At 39.5% G+C, this 17,808-nt stretch overlaps 1 protein-coding gene across 3 annotated transcripts; it reads left to right on the top strand.

Moving 5' to 3' along the window:
• Window positions 1-2,451: 2,451 nt before the first annotated feature.
• LOC310672519 (F-box/LRR-repeat protein 21-like) lies at window positions 2,452-17,107 on the top strand. Of its 3 annotated transcripts, none has more exons than XM_083429803.1 (7): window positions 2,452-2,710; window positions 3,572-3,657; window positions 6,317-6,416; window positions 11,533-11,992; window positions 13,215-13,337; window positions 14,001-14,172; window positions 15,279-17,107. In XM_083429803.1, exons 4-7 carry the CDS (start codon window positions 11,621-11,623, stop codon window positions 15,920-15,922), a joined length of 1,311 nt encoding a protein of 436 aa, XP_083285929.1. In that variant the 5' UTR covers window positions 2,452-2,710; window positions 3,572-3,657; window positions 6,317-6,416; window positions 11,533-11,620; the 3' UTR covers window positions 15,923-17,107. The 3 variants fall into 3 exon arrangements, with proteins under 3 accessions (XP_083285929.1, XP_083285930.1, XP_083285931.1); XM_083429804.1 differs by having other exon boundaries at window positions 2,510-2,710; window positions 6,322-6,416; XM_083429805.1 differs by lacking the exon at window positions 6,317-6,416 and having other exon boundaries at window positions 2,510-2,710.
• The last annotated feature ends 701 nt before the right edge of the window (window positions 17,108-17,808 follow it).

Below are 17,808 nucleotides of genomic sequence, written 5' to 3'. Positions count from 1 at the left end.
AAAATTTATTCCTGTTAACTAGTTCATCTGAATAGGTATATTTATGTGATAACTATCTTGTGCAGCTTTTATTGCCTTTCTAACCCTGAACTCTTTATATTTGCACCAGACAAGTCTGTGCATGACACTGCAAAATAAACTGCAGTGCAAATTTTCATCTTTTGACTGTTGTACATGTGGAGGTCTCCTTCTCTGTGCATATACTTAGTTTAATTGGGGTAAAAGTAAGCAGTTAAAGAGGCAATTTCAAGTTTGTACCCAAATGACTAAATGAATTCATGGATTGCATCTCCTTAATACATAATTTATCAAGGATAAATCATTGCTTGTTTTGGTACATAGAATAATAGGAGAAATGCTACTAGAAGTCACCCACCCCAATCCAATAGCTTGGTGATGAGTGCATTGGGATGTGATGAAAGGTCAAAATTTAAATATGCTATACTCCAAATTAGTCCTGAAATACTTTGTACTACATTGTGTCTATTTGCCTTGGTGTAAAACCATGCAAATGCATTGGTCTTTAGGAAAATTGGAAGCACAGTAAGCCATACCTCTAAGACCACTAGAAATGACTATTTGCAGCTATCTACCCCCAGGTGCCATATAAATGTGCTGCCCTTTCACAGCAACTGAATGCACCCGGGTAGGTTGTTGATTATTTTTCCTCTGATGATGTGTAATAGGCTCCTAATGCTTTATAAAGGCAAGTGCAGGATTTTAACACATTTCCAGAATCATTTAAAAAGGCATTGGGTGAAGAACTAGATCCAGCCAGCAGGCCCAATCCTGAACTCCCCCACCCTTTCCTTGCGGGCCTTGACAAATGAGTGGAGCTCCTCTCCACAATGGCAGCAGGACTCAAAATAATAATAATAATAATAATAATAATAATAATTTGTGGGCACTATTCAAGTTATACATGTGTAGGACCATCCTTTGCATTGCTTTGTGTAGGACCATCCTTTGCATCGCTTTGTTGGTTTTGGTTATGTCTTTTGTGTCTTCATTTTGTATTTTTATGTTGTGAATTGCCCTGTGATCTTTGGATGAATAGTGGTATACAAATTAATTAAATAAATAAATGCTTGTGCTTACAGCAACTTGTGGTTTGCTGTAAGCACCAATGAGCTAATCGGTTTTGACAACAAGTCCACTTTGCTCAGGGTTTCACTGCACTATAGGGCTCCTGCTCGTTTATTTGCAGCTGCATCTGATGCCACATGTCAGCGAAGGAGGTGGTAGGTATGGTTTGGGGGGAAATGGGCTCACAGGTCAAAATGGTGGACTGTGCTGAGCCTAATTTAGCCAAAGGAGCACAAGTTCTCTACCCCTAGAAAAGACAATGCATATATATCTCAGGAAATGAGTCAGGGTAAATGGAGGGGGCTGTTAAGGCAAGCCTGGTGTTTTGAGTGGAATTTCAAAGTCCCTACGGACTATTAGGGGTTCATGACATTCCAAAATTATGCATTATGACTCTCTGCATTCAAATCAACCTATTCATTACAGCTGCACTCAACCAACCACATTTGCTCCACCCTGAAGTCTTCTGACATTCACATTTCCAACAGCCTCCTTTAGCCAGTCAGCTAAACTGGGGAATGCTCCCCATTTTAATATCCTTCCAGCACATGAAGCGACCACTTAATTCAACTGATTTCATTCCCTAGGCAGGGATGTGGTCCAGATGTTGCTGGACCACACACTGTCCCCACCCAACTCCCATCTATATTGAAACTGTGTTCAGATGCTCTATCACTTGCGCGTTTGCCACCCTGGCCAAATGGCAGGCCATAAATTTAACATATACAGAATAAACGCCCCCTGCCATTGGATATGCCATCTGAGACTGGTGGGAGTCAGGCGTCCACAGCATTTACCCAATCAAAAGTGCTTCGGCTCCAGCCCTATGAAGTGTTAAAACACATGCACTCAAGTCTACAAAAATAATTCTCTCACAGTGAAAGCAGCAGATGCCCTACTGGAATTTTTTCACTCAGCTTACTTTTCCTCCTGTTTTTAGTCTCCCATCAGCATGACCAAATGGCATCTTCGTCACAGCTGCTCCTAATTGAGAGGCAATAATTCTCTAACCCTATTAATAACTGCGCCTGCTACCCTACCTCTGCTTCAGAGTATCAGACGAAGTGTGTATTACATACGAAAGCTCATACCTTGAAAAGCTTATATTTAGTTGATTTTTAAGGTGCCACTAGAATTATTAGAAAAGATTTTTTTCATCTTGTTATTTATTAGCTACCCTAGTGTAAGTAAGCGGAGTTCCCTAAAGCTACTGCACAGGCCTTTTCTACCATTTTAAGCGTCGCCATGGCAACCCCTGACAAGCACAAAATGGTGGCGGGAGGCCACCATTTTCGGCTCCAAGGGAGGGAAAGGCTTGCCTGTCGTAAAAAGAACGCGGCGAAGCGGTAGAGTGCGGAAGTGAGCGAGATGCGCACGCGCCGCAATCTAGGTCAACGGAGCTGTGCATGCTCGCGCATGCGCCAGAGGGGAAGGAAAAGAAGGCGAGAGTAGGTGCGGGTCAGGCGTTGAGGCAGCTCCTCCTCCAGTCCGCCGCCGCGGAAGTGACTGGGCTTGTTGTGGGGTCGAGGTGGCGCCGCCGACTTGTTTTCCCTTGCCTCCCTCCTCCTCCGCCTGCCTGCCCGCCCGCCACTCGCGTCCTGGCACGAGCCTTCGGGATCCTGAGGTGAGGGGAGCGCGGGGCGGCCGCCTTGGGTGGGGCGGGCGGCATTAGCTCCTGCGCCGCAGACGCAACAACAAGGCCCGTTTTGGGGGGGGGGAGGGCGGGGGGCCGCGGCGGAGAAACGTCCGCGCGCACTTTCAGGGCCTGAAAGGCGTCGGGAGCGGTGGAGGCGCGGCTGAGCCAGGATGCAGGAGAGAAGCAGCCGCCTCCCCCGCCAGTCGCCTTTGGCACGGAGGGCGGCAGTGGGGCGCCCACCAGAAGTGCGCGGCGGGGGGCGTCCGTTGGGCTCCCTCGCGCCTTGCTTCCCCTGGCGGGCCTCACGAAGCCTGTGGGGAAGTCGGTGGCAGCACTCGAGGGAGGGAGAAAGAAGCGCCTTTTGCTGGTGGTTTGGGGGGGGGGCACGAGGAAGAAGCAAAGCCCGTAGCCTTCCTAAATCATAAAGCGATGCCAGTAATTAGCCCTTAGCCCCCTAATGCACCCTGAGCTGAAAATCTGCTTCTGACGTAAAAGTGCGCGTCCGTGTACGCCTTGAGCGACTGTTTATAAACAGCCCTGGAGCTGCTGACAGGTAAATAGACTTATCTGCCTTTCGTTCACCTGTCGGTGTGCTCACAGCCAGTGGGACAAAAGGGTGCAGTTGATGCGCTTTCGGTGCTGGAAGCTGCTGCTTCTTTTTTTTTTGCCAGGAAGATTTTTTCAAAGGGAGAAAAGAAAACCCATTAACCCACACAGCTAGTATTGGGCACCTAATGAGTTGTTACCTGAAACTTAATATTTTGCTCTTGTGGCTTAGTACACGGGCTCTTTTCTTCGTAGGGGAACGTGAAGTGTTAACTTGACTCAATTCTGATTTTTGCCCAGCAGGTTTTGAAAAACAATAGTGTTGAATGAAAAATCTAGGGACCTTGATTGCAAGTTGGAGTGCTTAACACTAGGCTGAACAAACGACAGTAGGTATCTCTTTATTTCACAAATAACTGCAGGAGCTCAAATATCATGAGATTTGTTTGCTAAAAATGCATTTTCTGGTATGTATCCAGTGAGCTTGTCATTGAAAGACAGCTTAAGAGTGGTGATGTTAAACCCAATGTCAATTTTGTTTCAGATGGTAGAGATTTTAAGTATCCTGTTTGATTCTTTGCTTAGTTCTTGAAGATGGTCAGTTTTTCTACACGAATTTTCTATGCATCAGATAAGGATAGTAGGACTGTTTAAATCTTCACATGGATTTTACTGCAGAACTATGAGTTCCAGTTATTAACATATATCTGAATCTAGTGTAAAAGGTACATAGTCGCATGGTAAACAATTGTGTGGAAATGTGCCAACTATATTTATTTTCGTTGCTACCATCTGAAGATCACAGGGCAATATACAACTAGAAATGGCAGCTGTTTTTAAATGAGTTATGAAGCAATATAACATGATGATGTTTGCACATCATTCTTAACAGCCATTACATGTTGTTTCCTGTTACTTCAAGTCCAGAATACATTATATTTCTATTTCCAAAACAACCCTCAGTTTACATTTGAGACATTAAAACCTGTAACTTTGTTCTCAGTGTCTAAGTTAATACGACTGGTATGCTGTCTTCATGTTAAATAGTTGTTGGAATACAAGATGACTTTAAACCTGTATAATATAAAACTAAATTATTGACAATACATAATATATATGGTAATGTGAGTTATTATGGGACAACTTCTTTCACCTGAACCTATTCTCAATTATTCTTCTGTGTTTTGGATTGGACATTTTATCTTGTCCTCTTTCAAAACTGTACTGTGTCATGACAGAATTGAAAATTGGTGAAACAAGCAACCTTTATATGGTGTCATTTTCCAGCATATCAGTTTGACTTGCAAATGGCAAAGTTTGTGTTCATGAATTCTCTGAAAATACCATGAATTGGGTCAAGTCGTCCACTGTGTTTACACATGCCACACTACACTTACCAATTTCTATTCCAGCATTTGTGCTTTAGCCAGTTTGAGATCATTGGCTGAACCTCTGAGAAAGGGCATATTCTCTTAATTTCTAAATTGTACTTAAAACTCCCTCCTCAAAAAAAGAGGTGTACTACTTTCAGATCTAGAATTCTTAGGTTTTTGTTAGATATGGCACTGTTTGGATTTTGTCCTGATCTGGTGTATGGCTTTGTGCATGATCATCTGAAGGCACGCTTGATTTTTATGAAATTATGCCTTATAAAAAAGCATATGAAATGTGTGCGTCCTTTTTAAAATACATTTTTTTAAAAAAGATGCTCTGCAGAGTCACCCAAACTGCTCTATAAATGCTCAATATTCATTAATCGGTTTTGGGGTCTTTGCATGATAAATATTTTGTTTAACATTCTGTTTGTCTATTTTTTATATAAAAAGAAAACTAAATCAAAGTATTATATAAAACAGAATACCCCATTACATAAAACCATGTCACAATTAAAGCAGAACTAAAAACACAGATAGGGAGCATATGGTGAAAAGTGTGTTTTAATACAAAAGAATTTAAAAAGCAGTTGAGTCTACTCTTCAGGGTTTTATTTTTAATAGGAAATTTTGGGGGAAGCGGAAAGATTGTGGCTTGGATTTTATGTACTGATGGAAAGAGGTGTGCAATGGGTGACTTTCCTCCTTCTGAAAAGCCTCACCACAAGGCTCAGGGGACTGAGATTGCTGAGGGAAGTCACCAAAGGCACATTGAATGAGAATGTTCTCTACTCTTGGAAGGTGCCTCCACCTTCTTGCAGTTACCTTCAGTCTCCTGTGCCATAGTTCACCCTATTCAGTAGAGGCATTTCAGGGGACTGCTAGGGAGAGGAGATGGATAAGCCATCTTCCGCTCTCCCCCTGCCATCAGGAGTTGGATTCAAACTGTTGTGTATGCAACAGCAGCATCAGTCCTTGGGGAAGGGGGGGCAGAACTGTGGTGGCAAAACTCCAGATTGCTTTTGTGCTCAGGAGGTATTTGTAGTTTAAAGGGATCAGTTCGGGGAATCTCTAATGGCACCTTATGAGAATGAATGTTCATAATTTTAAAAATAAAAAGGTACACACACTCCAGGATCTTATCCATATTTTATCAGGTGTAGTGATGAAGTTATAAGGTGTTTGTTGGATTGAGGATTGCAGATTGAATGTTAAACATTTTCCAATCTTAAAACTGGAACTTGGTTTCCAAGGAAGAAGAAAATTGATTTATTTAGTACAGTGGTACCTCTGGTTACGAACTTAATTCATTCTGGAGGTCTGTTCTTAAGCCGAAACCATTCTTAACATGAGGTGCGCTTTCGCTAATGGGGTCTCCTGCTGCTGCCACGCTGGTGGCGGCACGCGACTTCTGCTTGCATCCTGGGGCAAACTTCGCAACTAGGGGCATCTACTTTCGGGTTAGCGGAGCTCGTTACCCGAAGCATTTGTAAGGAGGACAGTACGTAACCCGAGGTTCCACTGTATCTTCCTCTCTCTGTGTCAGAATAGGTGAAAATATGAACTCTCTGCAGTTGTAGTTCTTAAATTCCCACATATTATAGGAAGATTACAAACTCACTCTGAAATTCTGTTTTGGCAAACTAAATTAAAATTTCTTTGATATTTTACCTAGCCTAGAAGTGCAAGCAGACAGATGTGGGTGATTGACTCATGGCCGCAGATAACCCAGTTCATTCATCAAGCGTTAACTATAATTTGGACACATTCTTTAGGTAAGAGAATGCTGGTACAAAAATGTATTGTATAGTTTGCTTTGGGTTTAACATTGCCATATTAGTAATAGCTGAATGTTATCCATAAATATTTGTTCATTGATGTACTTTCTATGCTTTGTGCAGCAATAAACAGGCTATCTATGCTATGATATTCATCATGTTCTGTTGCTAAATAAACCAGAAATATGTCTTCTGTATGTTTTTGAAATAAAATGCAAAAGAAATATCAAGACAACAACTGCATTTCAAAGAATTAATAGTGAAGAGTATTTTAATTTCTGCAGTGAGATATTAATGTAACTTTTTGTCCAACTGTTACTAACTTTTAAAATCTAGTTCCAGATGTCTGCATCTAATAATGTACCTACAACCAAAATACTGCCTTAATGGTTAAAATACAGTGATACCTCTAGTTACGAACTTAATTTGTTCCAGAGGTCTGTTCTTAATATGAAACTCTTCTTAACTAGAGGCGTTCTTTCGCTAATGGGGCCTCTTGCCGGCACACAATTTCTGTTCTCATCTTGGGGCAAGGTTCTCAACTCGAGGTACCACTATATATTCATTCGAAGAGTGCCTAACCTGAATGGGAGTTTTACAACGTTTGAGAAAAAGATTATTTGCACTTAGCAGTCTGCCAGTGAGAGACAGTTACGATCTCTGCCTTATATCTTCCACTCCTTGTACTTTAGTTATCTTCTGGGCAGCTTTTCTGTGAGCCAAGCTGAAAGAATCTGGCCCATCCTTTATTGGTCAGAGCTGAGTTCCTGACATCCTCTTCTCTCTTGCAGGGAGGAGTCTTAGGTCTTAGAGCAGATTCCCATCCATGTTACTCAGAAGCAAAACCCACTGTATTCATGGGAGTTTATGTTCCAGTGGTAACTTAAGGAGAGAGCTGCTGGATGAGACCTAAGCTCAGCATACTGTTTCCCAGCATGACCAGCTAGAACGTCCACAAGCAGGGCATGTAGAAATAGCCCTCTCTTGTATTTGATCCTGAACAACTAATGTTTTGTGGTAGGGATAAATAATCATCCTAACAAGTAATCATTGACAGATTAGTCACCATAAGCTAATCACTTTTAAAGCCCTCTAAAGTAGTGATCATCACCATAGCTCGTGGCACCCATTTCCTTTATGCTTTATGTGAAGTATTTTATTTTATTATTAAAATATATTAGATTTTAAATCTAAACAGCTTCCTTGGAAACGGTTAGATTGTTCTGAGGGGGGGGGGATAGAACCCTTTCTCTGTGCCCTTCTTCCACAACATGTTTAATTTTAAAATCTTGTCATAACCCCTTCCCTGGTCACCTGTTTTCTGAAGACCCCAAATGTAGTTGCATCTCTCTTTAGAGAAAATGCTCCTTATCAACCTTATTCTTGAGTTTTCGCATTCCTGAATAATTTGATCTCATGCACTTAACTCTAGGTTATATACAGGTATGAAAGAATTAGAAAATATTGGCTCAATACTACTTCTTAGGAGATCCTACATTTTATTTCCTTCCCTTGTGAGAACTGCTTTCTTCCCATATGTATAAGTGTCCATAGGATTGCAGCCTTAGTTCCCTGTTTTGCACAATACTTTTTGGAGTATCTTTCCCTTTTCTGAACTTTGCCAAACTACACAGAGATTCATTAGAATCTATTAGAGCCATTGCAGCTTTCCTACAAATGGACAAATTTAAGAAGCAATCATGGGAAGAAGTCAGCAGTACTGAATCCCAACTTCAAAACTATTTTATGATTTGTTGCCTGGTTGGCATTCAATTCCAATAGTCCAAAGCTCTTTCAGGGCTTTTAATTTTCCTGCTTGTCGCAAGCATGTTAATACAAATTGTGCTTAGCTTACAGAATGGAAATTGCTTGGTCGGCTTGCCAGGCAGGCTTGCCTTGCTAATAAGTATTGAGGGGACACCCCTGACCTGCTGCCATTTGCTGCCCTGTCCTCTGTATCTGGTTTCATTCCAATATAACGCTGAGCCTGGGTGAACCTTGAATTGTTTATCATATTTTTAGTACTTAAACAGTTGTAATTTTCTTAGTTGAAGTATAAAGGCATATGTTTGGATATAGTCAGGTTTGCAAAGCTTTTATAAACTGCATGATACATTCTTCTGTCTCAGAGGTCTTGCTCCATTGGCGTTTTTCTTTCATGAAATTAATCAGTTCCAGATATTTTGAATTTCAAACCACTAGTAGAAAGTGATTTACTTGCACAAGTCATAGTTCCAAAACATAACTGAGTCCCTCATGGGTTTCCTAGACTTGGCAGGTCGTTTTTTTCTTTGGTGGATGACTTCATAGGTTAGCCATTCTTCTAGGACCCCACCCTGCTCTCGAGTTAAGGAATCTTTTCACACAGACAGGATGACTCATCAATGGGATGGCTGTTCTGACACCATAAAGGTACTTGTGTTAGACAGGAATTTCCACATTCTCTAGAAGTATGTGTGCAAGTGCGCCTCTAATTCAAGGCTAGGTGACTAGTACAACTAGCCATTAAGCTGTAGTTGACCTAACTGGGGGGTGGGGGGTGGCAAGCTTGAATCTATTTGGAAACACTTTGGTTCATCCAATGTTTTTGTCTTAACTATTAATTTGTTCAGAGAAAAGTACCAACTACAGCTTTATAATTTCTAGATGTGCAGAATTAGTCGTTCCTACAGTATTGCTCTGCATTCTGGTCAAACTGGCTGCATGTATGTAACCTGAAGCATATGTTAACCCAAGGTACCACTGTAAACCATTAGCTATGATTTAGCATGGTATGCTAACACTACCATTGTCATATGCTCTTATTTGTTTGTGAGGTAGATTATAAAATGAATACAGTGGTACCTCGAGTTACATACGCTTCAGGTTACATATGCTTCAGGTTACAGACTCCGCTAACCCAGAAATAGTACCTCAGGTTAAGAACTTTGCTTCAGGATGAGGACAGAAATCGTGCAGCGGCGGCAGCAGGAGGCCCCATTAGCTAAAGTGGTGCTTCAGGTTAAGAACAGTTTCAGGATAGGAACAGATCTCCAGAATGAATTAAGTACTTAACCCGAGGTACCACTGTACAGCAGTTGCAGCTTTATAGTTTGTGTCATTTTATAGCTATATATTTTGCTTGCTTTGTCAACTAATTCTCAGAAAACTATACTATGATTTTCACAGCTGATTTAGAGATGATACTGTAATAGTATCTGAATATTATTACTAAGACTGTTGTCCTAACTTTGCTTACCTGTGAGTAAGGCCTATTCAATCAGACTTACCTCATAGTGGACTCGTGTGCTGTAAATTGTCCTTGTTTGCTAGTAATGTTTTGGTGAATGGAGGACGCATTTAATTATCCCAATAATTAGCAGCCAGGGACTCCAGCAACATTCTCTGGGGAACCCCCCCACCGCTTGCCTGCTATTCATCTTCTCTGAATATAAGGGTTTTTTAGAGCAATGTGAACCTTCAACTTCAATATACTATTTATCTTTCCTCTGGAAAAACACTGTCTTTCAGCATTTGTCTGCTCTTTATTTTTTTAAAAATGGAATACTTAAGTGGTCCAGGCCTTCGCCAGGATTAGAAAACCACTTGTTCTAGAGCAGAAAGGTTGATGAACTCCATCTTGGCTCATGCTTAAGACCTCTTAGCTTAATTCCCTCTCCCCCCCCCCCCCCCAAAAAAAAAACCCCAGCAACATTGGGTTACATAGTGAGTGCTCGTTGTACTCAGAGTAGACTCATTTAAGTTACTAGGCCTCACTAAGAAAGATTCATTAATTTTAGTGGGTCTACTCTGAGCAGAACTAGCACTAGATGCAACCCATTGTTCCTATGTTATATATCTGTCATGGCTGCAAATGTCTGTAACCTATACGGTACAAGATTATCTTTCTTGTCCTCATCTTACATTGCTAAAATATTTTGGGTTGTATCCTATGGTGTCACTCAGCAAGGTGAAGGGGGGAAACAATTTCTAGCAATTCCCCATTCCCCAAGTCCTAAATACAGTATTGAATTGTAAGATTCTCCAGAACAGATGGGGGCAGGGAGGAAGAAGGGAGAATTTACCAAAATTGTTTCACTCTGCTGGTGAAACGCTCTGCTGGTAAGTGACACAATTGGACACACCCCTCTTTGTGCAAGATTTAACCTTTAAGATTAAACCTCTTAATATTTTTATCATTAATGAAAGATTTGAACTTCTACCAAAAAAATTATAATTCACAAAATTAAAAACACTTTTTTAATTGATTTAAAACTTTCATTTGGTTAATCTTAAACAGTGGGCTGGGACCTACTGATGGGCCCTGGGCCACTTTCAGGGAGGCCACAGCATGCCCAGTACTTGAACTACTCTCTTGGCATACCATAAGCTTTTGGTTGAATCAGTGTCAGCACAGCCACCATTTTTGCATGCTGAGTAAAAGTTGCCAGGGATGCAAGCTAATAAATATAATAGCAATAATTAACTAGGAATAGAAAGGAAGGGAATCGGGTGGAAGTGAATGTAGAAACAACAGAATGGAGGAATGGCTGTTGGAGATATGAGCTGAGTGCGAAAGGAGAATGGAGAAGAAATTACAGGAGATGAATAAAAACACCTTTAAAAGGCACGTATAAAAGGGGGAAATACCAAAGAAAACTTATTTCCTGTTTCTGCTTAAAGTTTGGAAGTGGGTAAGTTGTGATACTCTAGAGCAAATGTCAGGAGAGCTGAGCTATGGAACTCCTTGCCTCAAGAAAAATACTGTAACCATATGTTTCATATATCACTTATTATTAGAACATGATTTCCAACTAATTATGTCAAACTGTGCTTATACCTGCCACTATTTTTTGACTAGCTGTGCAGCTGAACATGCTTGCAAACCTCCCTGTGATTGGGAACACTACCTTATCACTGTTTCTGATATAGAGACTAGTAATTGCCTTCATTTCAAATAAGAGGAGTGAAACATGCATGTGCCTCATCCCCCCTTTAAGTTTAAGTCCTTATGCATTGTTCTGAAAACTGGGACAAAGGATCAAACAATATTATAGCTTACAGAAGCAAAGTTGCAAGATATACTTAGGAATTCTAATTATTTTGTTTGTTACTGCCCTGTGTACTTTTATAGAGATCTACAGTACTTGAAAACTTACAGAAAGCTTTGCAGCTTCTATACATCTCAACAGTATTGTACCTGAAATCATTTTGCTTTCGGAATGAAGAGGATCAGGCAGACAGCTAAAGCTGAAAATCCAGTTCTTCAAACACTACAGAGGACAAAAAAGCAGAAAACTGGTTTTTACAACACTCTATTTGACACATCTCATCCTTTTACTTTGATGGACTGGGGAAGTCTGCCACACCACGTAGTCTTGCATATCTTTCAATGCCTGCCTCTTGTTGATCGTGCCCGTGCATCTTCAGTTTGCCGGAGATGGAATGAAGTGTTTCATATTCCTGATCTCTGGAGAAAGTTTGAATTTGAGCTTAATCAGCCTGCTACTTCATACTTGAAGTCTACTCACCCAGATCTCATTCAACAGATTATTAAAAGACATGCTGATCATTTGCAGTATGTCAGCTTCAAGGTAAAGAAGCCTCTTTTGTGTTCTAGTAATAATTAAGAATATTTCATGTACATTGAATTTTAGAATATGTATTTTTTCGATTTTAAAGAAACTTATTTGTTTAGGCTAGTGTTTACTGTTTTTTTTAGTGTAGAAATATCAGATAGAAATGTGCTGGCAACTGCAAGTTTTCTATGTCTCCAATTCCTATCTTCCCAGGGAAACCAGTGTTAAGAGATAATGTGGGCATCTCCTGGATTCAGGATACTTTTTGTTGTTGTTAATTAGGTAGGGTTTACTTTTCAAATGCACCTTCAGCATTATTTCTTTACCAATTTCAGTAAGTGAAGTATAGTGTATTTACCACCTACTTGGAGCATTTCAGGTAGAAATGTAGAGAGCCTGAAACCAAGGAGATTCAGATTCAGATTTTGGACCAATCACAATCTCTTGGCTTAACCTACTTCACGGTGTTCTTGTGAAGATAAAGGAATAGATTTTCTTCATCACCTTGAACCAATTTGGAGAAAGGGTAATACTGTAATAGCTTCAGGTTATTTTTATTATTCTTATTTAGTCACTTGTCACTTGAAGGTGTCTAAGTGACTTACATTAAAGAAAAACATGCACATATATAATGCTGTTGGAAAAAGGGAGAGATTATATAATAGATTAACATTTCATATAACATACAAAAACACACCAGCCCCATAAACTAACAAAAACATTGGCAGTACTCAAGCAATAAACAAAGCAATACTTGCACCCACTAATTAGCAGATAAACAAATCTGAAGCCCCTTGCTGGTCCAAAAACCATTCACTTCAACCAAACAATTCCCCCTCCCACCTCTCCACCAAGAAGTCTGGCATCATGTGCTCACTGTCAACCTGCCTTTGGATTAAACTGAATCACTCCAGACAGCCTGGAAGGTACACTTCCTTCCAGCAGGTTTGGAGTGACATAGACTGCTTCCTATGTTTTATGAAATCAGCACTAAACTCTGTGTCATGCATACAATACATAGTTGCTGCTCAAGAATCCCTGGGAAGCATTAATGAAGTTGCAGTACAGAATTTTGGACAGGTGTGCTAACGAAGAATCAAAAGTGCTTTGCAATAACTTCAATGCACGAGTACAAAGCAGCACATGGTGCTAGTACTCATTGGCTCTCTACATTGCATAATGAATATAATTCAATGTAATGTTGATTTTCACTAAAGTATTGCGTGTTGCCTTTCAGGTTGATAGTAGTACAGAGTCTGCAGAAGCAGCTTGTGACATCCTATCTCAGCTGGTGAATTGTTCTATCAAGACACTTGGCTTGATTTCAACGGCAAAACCAAGTTTCATGAATGTTTCCAAGGTAATATTCCATAGAGTTCTGAACTTGAAATTATGTCTGTAAATAAAATGAGGTGGGGCCTGTTATAAAAGTTAGGTTTACTCTGCACCTAATGAATTTCTAGGGTAATTTGGGGTGAGGTTGGGCAAAGTTTCTAATTGCAGTGGCAGGGTGAAGTTTATTGGGACTTCAGTACCAGATTTTTATGCAGGGTTTAAAATGAGCATGAGCTTCATGTTCCTTTTAAAATAACATTTGATTTCTCAATGTCAATTTTTGACTTTCATTAATTAATTTATTGTCATTTCCAGTACTCAACCAGTCAGCAAATGGAATTAGGAGCTTCCACTTCATAGTGGCCTGTCAGTTATTTTTTTATTTTGTTTGTTATTTCCATACATTTTTCCTTTGGAAAGAAAGATTTGGGAATAAAATTTTAAAGTCATATTTTTTTGACATCTGCAGTTGATGGTAATAGATCATTAATTTTTTAGTCTCTAGCTATATCTTGTTAAAATCAAGAAACTTTAAATAACTTTTACTAGCCAAATGTAAATGGTATTGTATAGAACCTAAAGGTTTTTTTGTCTCAAGACAGACTTTTTAAATGTCATGCAGTGAATGTATAACTGCATACCAATGTTTTCCTCCTTTTCTTTTTCTTTTTCTTTTTTGTCTGAATAGGCTCACTTTGTATCAGCGCTTACAGTAGTATTTGTCAATTCCAAGTCATTATCTTCCATCAAGATTGAAGACACACCAGTAGATGATCCATCCTTGAAAGTCCTTGTTGCAAACAATAGTGACACTTTAAAATTGCTCAAAATGAGCAGTTGCCCTCATGTTTCACCAGCTGGTAAGTAATCTGAGAAAACTAAAAGTAGCAGTTCATGATTACTTACTTCAATTAACATTTTATTTATTTAAAAATCATCTTCATAATTATCAAGGTTGCCTCTTACTTTACCAAGTTTATGAAATTCTTTTATCAACTTGTGTCTTTATTACACAAGAAATAAACTGTATATATCATTATTAGCATTACATCTGAAAGAGGATCATGGCTTGTTTCACTCCAGAGATGATTTAGCCTTACGATTGGGTTGCAACAAAACAAAAACATTCCCAAAGCAAGAGCCATCTGTGTTGACAATGAACTATTAACTTTGCTTTATTGAGCTATGTGGATGCTGCCATAGTCTCTGCTACTCAGATGAAATACCTTTGTAGGCCCATAATGTTTGGAAACTGAAAACAATTAAGAAAATCACAGCTTTATTCTCCATAGACTTCAAATTTTGGTGAATGAACTTCACTAATTGACTATGTTAAGATTTGAGTCCTTTATGCTTGTGTTGCTTGCTTTGTTAATATACTGACAAGTACTGCCTTTCATAGGTGTCAAATCCTTTTGGGTAAATAAAATTGTTGTGAAGGTTTTTGTTCTTGAAACATACTGAGAGAAAATATGCATACAGACAGCAGACTGTACAAAAAAGTTACATTTTGAAATGCAATAGTGTCACTATTTTTCTCAGTGAGCATTTACATTGCTTTCCATAGTGATTGGAACTTCCAAAAACAGTTCTTTACAAGCATTATTTCGTATCCTAGACCTCAATCTAGAATGATTGCTAAAATATCCGCTGAACAATATACAGACCTTCTTGCCAATAATCCTCATTTAAAACATACATTAATGTTTATATAAATAAGTGATGCATTCAAACAGATATACATGGCAGGCAAAATCCTAGTCCTTATTATAGGCTACGTACGTAATGACACAATCTTATGCACCTTCACATAAAAGTTGTTAGATAACAACCTAAGAACTTGAAGCTGGTTTCTGATAATTGTGATGTCCTGGAATTGGGAATGTTTTTCAGCATGGTAGAGGTAAACTAAGTTAGAGTCTTTCTTTGTACTTAACTTTTCTTTCCTTCTTTTTGTCATTCCTAGGAATTCTTTGTGTTGCTGACCAGTGTCATGGCCTTAGGGAGCTCGCTCTTAATTACTATCTACTAAGTGACGAATTGTTACTGGCTCTTTCTAGTGAGAAGCATGTTAATCTTGAACATCTTCGTATAGATGTTGTGAGTGAAAATCCTGGACAGATTGAATTTCACGCTATCAAAAAACAAAGCTGGGATGCTCTCATTAAACACTCCCCCAAAGTCAACATTGTGATGTACTTCTTCCTATATGAGGAGGAATTTGATGCATTCTTCAGGGAGGAAACCCCTGTAACTCATCTTTATTTTGGCCGTGCAGTAAGCAAATCAATGCTTGGGCGTATTGGACTGAACTGCCCAAGGTTGATTGAATTGGTTGTCTGTGCTAATGGCCTACAGCCCTTGGATGATGAACTCATTCGCATTGCTGAACGCTGTAAGAATCTAACTGCCATGGGGCTTGGTGAATGTGAAGTTACATGTCGAGGCTTCATTGAGTTTGTAAAGATGTGCGGAGGCAGGCTTACCCAGCTGTCCATTATGGAGGAAGTGCTTATTCCAGACAATGACTACAATCTGGATCAAATTCATTCTGAAGTTTCCAAACACCTTGGAAGAATGTGGTTTCCTGATATGATGCCAACATGGTAAAAAAAAGGTCAATGAGGCAAAAGACCGAATTGGTCAGAACTGGCTGTACAGGGTGTTGCTTTCTATGCAAATAAGGAATCTTAAATATAAACATACTGAATTATTTTCCTCAGTTAATTGCATACCGGCAGTACTATGCCAATCATAAAATGGAATAGAGTATACTGAATAGTGTATACATTGAAAGTATATCCATTAAGTGCTTAGTTTATCCTCCAGTTAATTGGAGTATTTTTAACAGATTTGTATTAAATTGTTAAGCACGTGGTTTAGTACAAGTTACTTTTGTACTAGTATTTTTGGTGTGGCTAAACACTTTGGCCTTCTTGGTAAACTTCTGCCTAATGGGTGTCTGGATTTTGAGTTAAAGTACTGTTTCTCCTGTTGCTGTTCCTTTAATTAAAACCAGTGGTTATATACTCCTTGTAAACAACAACAGCTTATAGTATGATGCCTGAGGCCTATATTTGTATTAGTATTGTGACAATGCTCAAGCTACAACAGGACAACTGTGTAAATGCACTATTTCACTGTTTCTCCCCCCCCCAACCCCCCTAACCATCTGAATGAAGCCCTGTTTAGGGAAGCTTTTAATGTTTAACAGACTATTGTATTTTAATATTCTGTTGGAAGCCGCCCAGAGTGGCTGGGGAAACCCAGCCAGATGGGCAGGGTATAAATAATAAATTATTATTAAACCAGTTGAAAAATTGCTTATGGACTTATGTAACTGTATAGAAAACATTGGTCAATACATGTCCGAGAGCTTATGGTTTTTCTAGTTACGGATGGATGGTGGCACTGCAGATGGCAGCCATAGTGATCACAGCAAAGGCAGTTCGGAAACAGCTCAGTAAATTAAGTTATCCTCTTCAGCAATCACTGCCCGTACATGTGCTGTAAGCACAGCTTGAAGCGTGGTAGAATTGCAAGTTCACTTTTCTCATCCTGCCAGTCTGATACAAGCAATCATTTGATTTTTCTTCTCTGCCGAACAACCCACAGAGAGAACTCTTACTACTTCCTGTACAGGATTCTATTATGTAAATAAAACAGATACCAGCATTGAGAAAGGATAGATAATGTATGTCTGTATAGTGTTGATGCTACTTATAAGTGATGCCTCTCCAGGAAAATAACTTGTGTTTCTGAATGTTCTGATATTAAAGATACTGGTTACCCGAACCCAGTTTATAGAGATATTTCCCCTGGTTGCGTTTGTGTGCATGTGTGTGAGAGAAATTCCCATCTTTTCCGGTTGTAGGCTCTCAGGTTGTGCTCCCCTTACAGAGAAAAAACAGTTCTTTCTAACCTCCCACCCCGCTACTGAAGCTCAGGGTTCTTGTATCTTAACAGTTGCCTTGGTACTGCTGCAGGATCTGAACTTATGCAAGTGTAAGCAACTCATTGCTAAACAAACAAACAAACAAACACCTTTAGTACAGAGTGGAAAGGAAAAACCATTTGAAAAACCCTATTGGAAAAAGTTTGGCCAGTCTGCCCGCTTGTACTATATTTTGGTATTTCTGTTTGCTCCTGCCATGAAAAGTACTTCATTTTGAAAACAAGCATGTCTAGGAGAAAGGTTTGATCTACTTTCCCAGATGCACCATTTTTCTACTGGTTTTCATGGGAGAGTGTGAAAACTTTCTCCTGTAGTTTGAAGTTGTACAGATGACGAAATTCTTTATCTTGAATGAAATACAGAGATTGCTAGCCCAGAGATGTAAGCAAGACTGCTGTGTATTTCACATACCATTGTATGCAACATATCTCAGAAATGGTCATATTTAAGGGATGCCTGATTAGAGGTACAATCAGAAGCTCTGCTCTCTTCATTCAATATTTGATAGTACACACCTTTTCTACTTGGGAAGCAGGTGTTT

Source organism: Podarcis tiliguerta (assembly GCF_965153285.1).
Source record: "Podarcis tiliguerta genome assembly, chromosome: 2".
NCBI lineage: Eukaryota > Metazoa > Chordata > Lepidosauria > Squamata > Lacertidae > Podarcis > Podarcis tiliguerta.
This window is presented reverse-complemented; position numbering and strand designations above follow the sequence as displayed.